We start from the raw sequence: 12,990 nt of genomic DNA, 5'->3' as shown, positions 1-12,990 counted from the left end.
AAAAAGGACCATACATTGAGTTGGATGATATGCCTTATAACAACAGTTCCTTTTTTTTTTTTTTTTTTTTTTAAATTTCTATGTGGAAGAAACAAGAGTCATCTGTTCTCTAGAATTTCCCACATTCTAGATTTCTCCCTTCTGGTGCCTTAAATATTTTATTCCATTTTCTATATTTTCTGTAAACTGGTAGATCTAGAAGCTTTTTTAAGTTTAGGTTCATCTTTTGGGTTTTTTTGGGCAAGAATACTTAATTAGTAGTATCCAGCATTATGCATAGGTTTAAAAGTAAGTGCATATCATATGTGTAATTTATTTGAGTAAAAGGCAAATAGTCAAGAAGCCAACATTGTTATAAATAGTTCCTATATTTTAGCCAGAAGATCAGCTGCCATGTTACTTGACTCACACCAACCCTAGAGTGGATGAGATTGTCCTTGAGAACCTTCACCTTAATAGTCACATTAAGGAGACTACAAGAGGACCCCGGTAAGAACAAAACATTACTTTAAGGAACGCTGTCAACCCTCTTTTGTTTGCTTCCTTAAATTTTTAAATTTCATTGTCCTGCTCTAGATACTGTCCATCCATTGAATCAAAGGTTTTGCGTTTTCCAAACCGTCTACATCAGATTTGGCTGGAACCTGAAGGAATGGATTCTGACCTCATCTACCCCCAAGGGTTATCTGTGACACTACCGGCTGAATTACAAGAGAAAATGATCACGTGCATCAAAGGCTTAGAGAAAGCTAAAATGATTCAGCCAGGTAAAGAGAACCACAGCTGCCCTTCCATATGAGCTCAGCATTGCTTTAGCAGACAGTGAGGAGGTCTTCGCTACACTCATAGATGCCTAGAGCCTCAGAAGACAAAGCCCAACATCTATGCATTTAAAATATTCTCTGTTTTTCAAGAACATTTAATGACAATCTTTGCATCTCTACTTTGAGATAAACCCAGCTTGAGTTTTACTTATTTTGTATCATTTATTTTTTGGTCAGGCTATGGTGTTCAGTATGATTATTTAGACCCCCGTCAGATCACTCCTTCTCTTGAGACTCATTTGGTGCAACGGCTCTTCTTCGCTGGCCAGATAAATGGCACTACTGGTTATGAGGAAGCTGCAGCTCAAGTAAGCAGTTGTTCAAATGTTACTATAAACAGAAAAGGACTATTTAACTGGTGTTCCTCCTTTTAATTTCTGTTGTGATAACTATATAGATCTTAGATACAGGTCATAAATTGTAATGGAACTTACTTCTGTTTCAGGGTGTACAGGGATGGCTACTATATCAGTAGAATTTAAAAAACACTTGTGGGTTATGTTTTTTTTTCTTTTTTTATTTGCATGTAGTTGACACACAGTTTCAAGTATACAACTGAATCATTTGACAAGTTTATGCATTATGCTATGTTCCCCACAAATGTAGCTGTTACATCCCTCTTACAGTATCTTTGACTATATTCCTTATGCTTTGCTAAACACTTGTGATTTTAATTCTCTTTTATGAGTTCCAAGGTCTGATATCATAGTTGATAAGATTTACTGTATTTTGAAAAATTTTTTAAGGTTTTGTTTATTTATTTGCCAGAGAGAGAGAGCACACAAGCAGGGGTGAGAGGCAGGCAGCGGGAGAAGCAGATTCCTTGCCAAGCAAGGAGCCTGGTGTGGGACTTGATCCCAGGACTCTGGTATCATAACTTGAGCCAAAGGCAGACGCTCAACCAAATGAGACTCCCAGGCATCCTTATTTTGAAATTTTTTTGTAGAGATTTTATTTATTTATTTATTTATTTATTTGAGAGAGTGAGAATGAGAGAGAGCATGAGAAGGGGAAGGTCAGAGGGAGAATCAGACTCCCTGGTGAGCAGGGAGCCCATGCAGGCCTCGATCCTGAGACTCCAGGATCCTGACCTGAGGGAAAAGCAGTTGCTTAATCAACTGAGCCACCTAGGCACCCTGAAAATATTTTTAAGCTATCTCTACACCCAGTGTGGGGGCTCACACTTAATAACCCCAAGATTAAGAGTTGCACGCTCGGGCACCTGGGTGGCTCAGTGGGTTAAGCCGCTACCTTCGGCTCAGGTCATGATCTCAGGGTCCTGGGATTGAGTCCCGCATCAGGCTCTCTGCTCAGCAGGGAGCCTGCTTCCTCCTCTCTCTCTCTCTGCCTGCCTCTCTGCCTACTTGTGATCTCTCTCTCTCTGTCAAATAAATAAATAAATAATCTTTAAAAAAAAAAAAAAGAAAGAAAGAAAAAAGAGTTGCATGCTCTCCTGACTGAGCCAGCCAGGCTACCCTGAAATTTTTTGAAAAAGAAAATTAGTTCCTTCAACATAATTTTATTGCAAATTATCATATTCCTCTTAAGTGAGAAGTTATGTTATTTTTACTTGTAAGTGGGAAAAGGCTAGAAGAGTTCTATGGGTGGATTTTAAAAAATAGATTAGCCCACCTAAAGCTTATCAGGAATGTTAAGTATTTTTGAAAACAGTGAAACAGCATTCTAAAGTGGCACATTACCTGTATTCTGCTTTTGAATACATATCACATTTTCTCTGTCTATTCTCTCTTTTGGGCAGTGCCTGCTTTCTTACTACCCGATGCTGTTTTTTCCAGGTAGTGTTCTGACTAGGGTAGCTCTTTGTTCAGTTCATAATGGCCTTTTAAACATTTCAGTCCTCTTGTAGGGTGTGATAGCTGGAATCAATGCAAGTCTTCGGGTCAAACGCAAGCCTCCTTTTGTCATCAGCCGAACAGAAGGCTACATAGGGGTCTTGATTGATGACCTCACCACGCTGGGTACCAATGAACCCTACCGCATGTTTACAAGCCGCGCAGAATTCCGTCTGTCACTGCGCCCTGATAATGCTGACAGCAGGCTCACGTTCCGAGGTAACTCCTCACTGGGTCCTACAACCAGGTTTACTTTTCCTGAAAACCTCTTATTATATTCTTTCCCCTCCTCTTCTAGGGTATAAGGAGGTTGGCTGTGTGTCCCAACAACGATATGAAAGAGCTTCTAGGATGAAGACTTCGTTGGAAGAAGGCATTTCTGTGCTAAAATCCATTGAGTTTTCAAGTTCTAAATGGAAAAAATTAATTCCAGAGGCTTCTATAAGTATTGGGAAAAGTCTGCCTCTCAGGTATGCACTTTTAATGTAGACTTTTTTCGCTTTTTACAGAAAAGTGAGATTGTTTCAGAGATATTACTTGCAGGTTCCCTTTTTTTTTGATCCCCCCTCCCCTTTTTTTAAAGATTTATTTATTTATTTATTTGACAGAGAGAGAAAGATCACAAGTAGGCATAGAGGCAGGCAGAGAGCAGGGAGGCAGGCTCCCCGCTGAGCAGAGAGCCTGATGCGGGGCTCAATCCCAGGACCTCCAGATCATGACCTGAGCCCAAGGCAGAGGCTTAACCCACTGAGCCACCCAGGCGCCCTGGATTCCCCATTTTAAATGAATTTAGCTTACTCTTGGCTTCTTTTCAAAATCCTTTAGATGTAAATCATCTCTTCATTCAGTATTAAAAATATATATGATTCTAAATTATTTTTTTTATATAATATTTCTGAGGCTCCCATTGAGTTCTTCTGGCTTTCCTGCAATTTAGAGGGTACAAACCAAGAAACACTGTTAATCAGCCTTCTTTTATAAGTATGGAATAATTGCAAACCTCTTTTTTTTTTAACTTATTTATTTTAGAAGGAGAGAGAGTACGCACATGTGAGGGTGGGGAGAGGCAAGGGGAGAGAATCTCAGGCAGATTCTGCACTGAGCTTGGAGCCCAACTCAGGGCTCAATTTCACGACTCTTGAGATCATAACCTGAGCCTAAACGAAGAGTGAGACACCCTACTGACTGAGCCACAAAAGCCTCTTTTAAACAGAGTATTTTTAATTCTGTGGACTTACTAGCAGATTTCCTTTCTACATGTTAGGGGTTTTTTGTCCTTGCTTTTATCATTCTGGTTATATGGACTCTGAATCTAAAGGACATTAATTTAGAGCTTTTGCTTCATAGATACATTCCTATGGACATTATATAGTTCAAAATCTGCATATTTTACCACTCATTCTTCCCTTTTAAAAAACTGTAACCTAATTTGGTTGGGGAGGTGCCCAGAAAACATAAATCTGAAAACACTGTAGGGGCGCCTGGTGGCTCAGTGGGTTAAAGCCTCTGCCTTCGGCTCTGGTCATGATCCCAGGGCCCTGGGATTGAGCCCTGCATCATGCTCTCTGCTCCATGGAGAGCCTGCTTCCTCCTCTTTCTCTGCCTGTTTCTCTGCCTACTTGTGATCTCTGTCTGTCAAATAAATAAATAAAATATTTAAAAAATAATAATAAAAACACTGTAGCTTAGGAGCTAATATGGTGGCATTAATCTTGGAGCTATGTCTCCAATATATTTTTCTTTTCTATTTTTCCTTTTTTTTTCAAACACCGTTTTCCTTGTGAGAGATTTTATGGACTTAAAGATGTACCCGTTTTAATGCTGCTTTTTATTATCTCTAATCTTGCTCTCTCCTTGACTAAGCATAATGCCAGTCACCAGCCTGGCATAATGAGTTATTGTTTGACTTTATCTCATCACGGTGTCTTATCATTTGTGACTTCTATTCCCAAGTTTTCATTTTCACAGGAATTTCCCAAAGCACTGACACTACTGTTAGAGGACTTTAAGCACTTTTTAATTATAGTAACAGTAAGTGTTTAAGAACCTGCATTGTAGTCACCCAAGGCAGGAAATCTTATTCATAGAAGTGACAGCCAGGGACGCCTGGGTGGCTCAGTTGGTTAAGCGGCTGCCTTTGGCTCAGGTCATGATCCCGGCGTCCTGGGATCAAGCCCCACATCGGGCTCCTTGCTTGGCGGGGAGCCTGCTTCTCCCTCTGCCTCTGCCTGCCACTCTGTCTGCCTGTGCTTGCTCTTGCTTCTCTCTCTATGACAAATAAATAAATAAAATCTAAAAAAAAAAAAAAAGAAGAAGAAGAAGAAGTGACAGCCAGATTGACAAATGAGGACAGTGGATATATTTACCAGCTAAGTAGCACTGGAAGATGATAGTAGTATATAGTTTGTTATCCACTCAATATTTCTGGTGTTTGTTTAAATTTAGGAAGGCTCACATTATTTTGGACTCTGTGCAAAGAACTTAAAACATCATGTTTGTTTTGACAAATATTATACTATTTCAAATTTATATAAGTAGAATTTGCATTAAATGTGATTAATGTATAACATTGCCAGCAGGGCACATGATTGTTTTTAACACAGTCTAAAATGCTAATCAGTGAATAAAAATATGAATGAAAAGTCTAGCAGCTTTTACCAAACTAATTTATTGCATTTACTGTGTACATACTAGGCTCTGTGCCAAGTACTCACATGTTGAACCAGACTTTGAACAGACATTTTAACAGAAGAAATACATAAGTAACTGCATACACATTTCCTATCAGGATTATAGGAAAATAGACTGATGTGTTAGATTTTCTCTTGTGTTCTGTTGAGGTGTGCTAACTTGTCCTCTCTGTGCCAGAACTCTGAACTCTGAGACTTAGGCTTGATTCAAAGCAGGTCTTGAAGTTTGGACCTGAGAACAGAAAATACATTATTTTTTTAAAAAATGTTTAATTTGAGGGCGCCAGGGTGGCGCAGTTGTTAAACGTCTGCTTTTAGCTCAGGTCAGGATCCCGGGATCCTGGGACTGAGTCCCACATTGGGCTCCTTGTGCAGCGGGGAGTCTGTTTCTCCCTCTCCCCACTCCCACTCTGCTGTCTCTCTCTCCCCCAGATAAATAAGATCTTGAAAAAATATTTCTTTTTTAAGTTGTATGGTCAAGGGCTTTTCTTTGAGGTCGTCACCATCTTGCTAGATTCCCAGAGAATGCCTTTTTGGTTAGTCAGTTGTGTTCCAGTATATTCTGTAGTTTATTTCTTTTTAAAATTTTATTACCTGAATTCAGTATGAAAGGGATTAAATTGGCCAAAGGAGCACCAAGAACTTTGGATCTTAACAAGTGTCAATGAGTCAAGTTATTGCAAATCTCACCTGATCTACCTGTTAACATTTATACTGAGGCATGTTCTCTTGGTGAGCCATGTAAGTTGCCTGGGAATTTTAGCAGTTGTCTCTCTTTGCTGCACATATTGATTGTTCTCCTCTCCTCTTGCTTTGACTCAGGAGGCCTTAGTCTAACCAGAGTAGTGGAAATTGAACTGAGAATTAGCTGCCTGAAGTTTCCAATCCATAAAAATTAAAATGGAGATTATACTAAATTAAAAAAATATCTGACTGGAAGAATACTTAGGAACCCTGGACTATCATTTTCATCAGTTTGTTTTGCAGATATTTAAAACATTTAGGGAGGGGCCTCTCATTCTTACTTGGGGAGTTCTGCAAATGCAAGGAAGAGATCTTCAGCTGGTTTCGAGCATGAAAGAGGGTGACTCCTTCATAGGACATGGGGTTCAACATGACTTAGATGTAAATTCTTAGGGAATTCAAACCGTTGTTATCAGAGGATATTTTGTCCTTACAAGAAAGGGAGAGCACAAGGATTATACTAATGCAACCTTTACCAACAACTTATTTCTCATGATAAAGGAAAGGAGTTGGGGAGAATTACAAACTAGTCTTATTGAGGTTCTCCTGTGTTGCAGATCTACTGCATTTACTCACTGTGTTTGCAAAGAATTAGGAGTGTATCTTTTGATATTTGTGTTAATTCTGAGATTTGGCATTATTTCCAAGGAATTTTGTTCTTAATCTGGCTTACATGATACAGACCCCTATGTTTTGTTCTGGGGTTTTGTATTTTTTTTTTTTTTGGACCCCTATGCTAATGAAACTTTTGTGTTTTTATTTGCAGAGCTCTGGATGTTCTGAAGTATGAAGAAGTTGACATGAAGTTGTTAGCCAAGGCTGTTCCAGAGCCTTTGAAGAAGTACATTAAATGTAGAGAGCTAGCTGAAAGGCTGAAAATAGAAGGTAGAAAATAATTTTTTACTTTACATGCCTATATGTTCTATTTCCATTATGAATGGACAGCAGATTCAAGAAAGAGTTCTACGGTAAGAGGAGCCATTATTAGCATAGAAACAGCATAGTCTTGGGCTCTGTGCTATTCAGAGTGGGGATCGTAGGCTAGAAGCATTGCAATACATGGGAGCTTGTTAGGAATACAGATTCTCATAGTCTACTTCAACCCACTAAGTAAGCATCTGCATTTTAGTAAGATCCCTAGGTAATTTGTGAGCACGTTCCAAGTTTGGGAAATGCTATAAGGTTTACCAAAAATAACCCCCCAAACCAAAAAAATACAAAACACGTAACTTTTTTTTCCCCTTACCTTTTATATTTTCCCCATCCAATGTTCTGCCAGTGAGAAAAATTATAGTCTTTGGCTTTAACAATATACTGGAATTATAATGGCATTTAACAATAACAAAATTATAATGTTATATTTAACAATATACTGGAATTTTAATGGTAGAGTTACCATTAAAATACTTATTTTGTATCAGGCAAATTAGAGCCTGCCCCTGTACATTATAACATATATCATGCTCTCATTCTCTCGGTCAGTGTACTGACCATCAAAACTACAGACGACTTTGTAGTTGTACTCTATTTTTTTAAGATTTTTCATTGTGAAAAATTCCAGACATAAAAATACTGAGAATCATATCAGCTTTTGCATTGTAGTAGATGTTTTTTCCTGGGGTGGCAAATTATTTGAGAAAAAGGCAGGGAACAGAAAGAGCTGGGGAGAAGGGTAGGAAAAGTTGGATAATGATGTACTGTTCAAATAGGAAAGGGCTTTAAATTCTGTGGAGACCAGCCAAGGTGGTAAGAATTCTGCATTCCTTCTAGCAATGGCATTTTCTTTCAGTTCCAGAGATCTGTCACTTTGCTAAGCTTTGGCTGTATGTATAGGATGACCCATCTTAACAGAAGTCTAGAAACCAAGAGAAACTCACCAAAACTTTAGAATCATATTCCAAGTGACCAGACACTATACTTATACTAATGTATAAGAAATAATGTTGACAGGGATATCTGGGTGGCTCAGTTGATTAGGTGTCTACCTTTGGCTCAGGTCATAATCCCAGGGTTCTGGGATCAAATCCCTAATCAGGCTCCTTGCTTAGTGGGGAGCCTACCTCTCCCTCTGTCTGCTGTTGCCCCTGGTTGTGCGTGCACTCTCTCTCTCTCTCTCTGACAAATAAATAAAATCTTTTTTTTTTTTTTAAGATTTTATTTATTTGACAGAGAGAGTTCACAAGTAGGCAGAGAGGCAGGCAGAGAGAGAGGAGGAAGCAGGCTCCCCGCTGAGCAGAGAGCCCGATGCGGGACTCGATCCCAGGACCCTGAGATCATGACCCGAGCCGAAGGCAGCGGCCCAACCCACTGAGTCACCCAGGTGCCCTAAATAAAATCTTTAAAAAAAAAAAAAAATGTTGACCTTTTATTTCAACATCATGATTGCTCTATTGAGTAAAAATTACTTACTGAACATTCGGGCTGTTATCATCTGGGAACAGGTGATAAATTCTATATTTCATTTATTTAAAGATTTTTTTAAATTTTTCAAAGATTTTAAAAAAATTATTTACTTGAATAAATAAATTATCCAGAAACGGTAAGAAACCAGGCAGTGGTGATTATACAGACAGAGATCACATATAGGCAGAGAGACAGGGGGAAGCAGGCTTCCTGCCCAGCAGAGAGCCCGATGTGGGGCTCCATCCCGGGACCCTGAGATCATGACCTGAGCTGAAGGCAGAGGTTTTAACCCACTGAGTCACCCAGGTGCCCCTATATTTCTTTTTTTTTTCTGAAGTTTATTTAAGTAATCTTTACACCCAGTGTGGGACTCAAACTCACAACCCTGAGATCAAGGTTCACAGGCTGACTGAGCTAGCCAGGTGCCCCTAAATTCTATATTTTATTTTTTTTTATTTTATATATATATATTTTTAAATTTTTATATCTATATTTTATTTTTTATAAATAGAGGGAGAGGAAGAGAGCACAAGCAGGGGGAGTGGGAAAGGAAGAAGCAGGCTCCCCACTGAGCAGGGAGTCCAACCTGGGGCTCAATTCCAGGACCCAGGGATCATGACCTGAGCCAAAGGCAGATGCTTAGCTAACTGAGCCATCCAGGTGCCTCAGTTTTCCAGATTTTTGAAGTAAAAAGCATATGCAGTAAACTGCCAAGCATAATGCTGTAGTTGGTATGCAAGATACTTCCTCTCATTTAGCCTCAATTTTCTCATCTACAAAAGGGAGCATTTATTCCATTTATCTCCTGGTGTTAGGAAAAGTGTTGTATGACATAACATACACAAAAGCTTTTTATAAATTGTAAAAAGCTATAAAAACACAAGTTGTTAATATAGTCTGAATATGCTAATGTAATTAATTCTGTTCACCAGCCACTTATGAATCAGTGTTGTTCCATCAGCAACAACAAATAAAGGAAGTTCAGCGAGATGAAGCTCTCCAGCTGCCAAAAGACCTAGATTATTTAACCCTCAGAGATGTGTCTTTGTCTTACGAAGTTCGAGAGAAGCTACAGTTCAGTCGCCCAGAAACGGTAAGAGACCAGGCAGTGGGGATTATACAGAGCCTGTGCTTTAATTTTTTAAACGTGGATTTATAGTGGTCACATAATTATGGTTTTGTTTCATTATAAAAAATCTACCCTTTTATTTCATAATTATATCTCTTTGTATGATAGATATTGGGTTTGTTCTTGAGAGATAAAAAACTTATTCTAAATAGATAACTAGAAAAATTGAGTTAAAGTTATTCTCTAATCCTGGGGCGCCTGGGTGGCTCAAGTGGGTTAAGCCGCTGCCTTTGGCTCAGGTCATGATCCCAGGGTCCTGGGATCAAGTCCCACATCGGGCTCTCTGCGCAGCAGGGAGCCTGCTTCTTCCTCTCTCTCTCTCTCTGCCTGCCTCTCTGCCTACTTGTGATCTCTGTCAAATAAATAAATAAAATCTTTAAAAAAAAAAAAAGTTATTCTCTAATCCCAACTATGTGCTAAACCACAGTGCAAACTAGTATAAGGAATGATGTAAAGGAAATCACATTAGGTTAATACATGTGAGTGGTTTTCAAATCACCGCTTGGATCCCTCCCTAGGAGTCCCATAGCATTGGCTTAGAAGCTACTAGGAAGAAGAGAGGAGCCTAAAAAAAGGTCCCTCACACCAAGCTCTGTATAAGTGTGTATGTACGTGTGTCTGTAAATGTCTGTAAACAAACTGAAAATTTTATGTATATATAATATATGTTATATATATGTGTTTTGTATATATGTACTTATACATATATGTGTTATATATTATATACTATTTTATATAATACATAGTACTGGACTTCTAATAACAAATATTTAAAGACTGATAGGCTATATTTATTGATTCTGAGATGCACATTTAACATTTCTGCAACTGAACTGTATCTTAAAAATGGATGGTGTATCATAGTTTATTGGGCAGTATTAAATGGGTGATTAATATAATAAAAGGCATTTAACAAAAATATAACCTCTAAAATTTTTTGGAAAAAAATTATTTTTGAAGGGAAGAGTGATTCTGTCAATATAAACATGATGTTCTTAGTGATCGTCATCATGGAAACTACATGGAAGCATGTAGGCCTTCCATTTTATAACTCTGTATATCCTATTCATTTTTAGTTATGTTTTTATGGATAGTCATAGGCTGCACTGCCCAATAACTAAATGTGCCCATTTACATTAGTTAAAATTAAGTAAAACTCAGAATTCAGCTCTTTAGTTATACTATCCATGTTTCAGGTACTCAGTAGCCACAATTCTGGGATACAAAATGCTCTGACAGATTATTTGTTACAGACTCATTTGGTAGCTAAACCTGACCTGACCTGAATGGACATTAAGTTATTTATACCACATAGAATGAATATTCATACATTTCACTTTAAAAATACACCACAGAAGTATTCATGAGATTATAGGGCACTGCCCAACAATTAATGAGGTTACATTAGTTTAATGAAAACAAAAACTAGGTAGTCTAACATCTATTAGTTATATGATCTTTGAAAAATAGCTTTAATTTCTCTGAGCCTCATTTTCCCTAATTTGTAAAATGAAGGTATTAATAATTATCACATTCCCTTTATCTACTTTATAGTTATTTTGAAGATACATTAAGATAAGTTTTGAAAATATTTTATAAACTATAATATACAGATTGTTATTAGGAGCAAAATAGATTTGATTTGGGGCACCTGGGTGGCTCAGTGGGTTAAGCCTCTGCCTTCGGCTCAGGTTATGATCCCATGGTCCAGGGATCAAGCCCCACATCGGGCTCTCTGCTCAGCAGGGTGCCTGCTTCCTCCTTTCTGTCTGCCTCTCTGCCTACTTGTGATCTCTGTCTATTGAATAAATAAATAAAATCTTTAAAAAAAAATAGATTTGATTTGACATAGCTCACTTATGTTTCTCTTGTGGTTTTAATTCTTAGATTGGGGCTGCTAGTCGTATACCTGGAGTGACCCCTGCTGCCATCATCAATCTGCTTCGATTTGTGAAGACTTCTCAGCAAAGACAGATGGCTGTGCATGAATTGCCCAGAACTGATCAATCATTATGTGATACAGACAGACTTGAAGAGAGACAGTTATAGCTTTATATTCATAGATGACTTTTAAGTAGTACAAGAGTATAGATAGGATATAAGAAGTATTTATATTTAGCACCTATTAAAATAAACTTACTAGGTTATTATGGATTTGTCACTAATTTATAAAGAGGGCAGAGATTATAACTGTGCTTTTTTATGTATCTGAGAAAAGTTATAAAGTCTTTATCAGGGGCACCTGGGTGACTCAGTTGGTTAAGCTACTGCCTTCAGCTCAGGTTATGATCCTGGAGTCCCAGGATCAAGTACCACCACATCAGGCTCCCTACTCGGCAGGGATTCTGCTTCTCCCTCTCTCTCTCTCTCTCATTCTCTCTCTCTCAAATAAATAAATAAAATATTTTAAAAATATATAGTCTTCATTAATCTACAATGAGCCTATTAATGTAACTGCAGTATTCATCAGAGAGATAATAGTGGACCCACAACTAAACCTGAAGAAAAATCTCAACTTCTCAAAATCTCATGACCTGAGCTGAAGGCAGATGCTTAACCGACTGAGCCACCCGGGCATCCCATGGCCATGATTTCTTAACACTAAAGACAAATCCATAGTAACTGACTAGTGTTTCCCTGTTTTTAAGTCAGAAGTGACAGAAAAACTGAAATGTGCTGGCATTTCTCTTCCTCTTCAGCACTTCGATTCTGTGTTGTCACAACATTTAGGGTGGGATGACTGCCTGGGTCCTTTGGCTGGCTGGTTCAGACATCTCAGCCTTTCTGTGTAGGCTAGAGGATGAATACAGACAAGCAGACCAGAGAGCCTTGCTTATCCCTGGAAATGTCAACTCGTATCTCTGGAATCAGTCAAGGGAGAAGCTCCCATGTCAGCTTCAAGCCAAAGCAGATATTTAAGACAGCACCAAGGGCCCTGAAGTCACTCTGGCCATAGGTCTATGTGTTAAGCCTGATTATGGGTGTGAGGCAGCCAAACACCTTATTGCTATAATCAGATATGGCTACTTGGATGTAGCTCAGTTTTCATGTTTTGTCTAATTTTAGTCTTTCCATTAAAGTAGTCCATATCAGTAGCAAGTAAAAAGTATTTGTAATATTGGATCATTTGGCAATGATGAATTCTTTTTGATACTTGATTTAGTAATTTCAAAAAGTGGTAACTTTTACTTTAGTTATGGCTATTCTGGGCAGAATTCTTACCACAGAGGCCATATTGATTACAATACTACATTATATTTCATTATTTTTTAAAAGATTTTTATTTATTGGGTGCCTGGGTGGCTCAGTGGGTTAAACCTCTACCTTTGGCTCAGGTCATGGTCTTA

General features: G+C 38.3%; 1 protein-coding gene across 1 annotated transcript in view; it reads left to right on the top strand.

The window, feature by feature from the left end:
• The window catches only part of MTO1 (mitochondrial tRNA translation optimization 1), a 29,354-nt gene extending 16,588 nt beyond the window's left edge, over window positions 1–12,766 (top strand). Inside the window, exons 5-12 of the mRNA XM_059400151.1 lie at window positions 377–489; window positions 577–767; window positions 1,002–1,132; window positions 2,692–2,896; window positions 2,976–3,147; window positions 6,878–6,996; window positions 9,447–9,607; window positions 11,531–12,766. Of these exons, the coding sequence (XP_059256134.1) occupies window positions 377–489; window positions 577–767; window positions 1,002–1,132; window positions 2,692–2,896; window positions 2,976–3,147; window positions 6,878–6,996; window positions 9,447–9,607; window positions 11,531–11,692 (1,254 nt within the window). The 3' untranslated portion in view covers window positions 11,693–12,766. The remainder of the gene's footprint in view (window positions 1–376; window positions 490–576; window positions 768–1,001; window positions 1,133–2,691; window positions 2,897–2,975; window positions 3,148–6,877; window positions 6,997–9,446; window positions 9,608–11,530) is intronic.
• Window positions 12,767–12,990: the final 224 nt, after the last annotated feature.

The sequence above is a fragment of the Mustela nigripes genome, chromosome 5, assembly GCF_022355385.1.
Source record: "Mustela nigripes isolate SB6536 chromosome 5, MUSNIG.SB6536, whole genome shotgun sequence".
NCBI classification, from domain to species: Eukaryota; Metazoa; Chordata; class Mammalia; order Carnivora; family Mustelidae; genus Mustela; species Mustela nigripes.
This window is presented reverse-complemented; position numbering and strand designations above follow the sequence as displayed.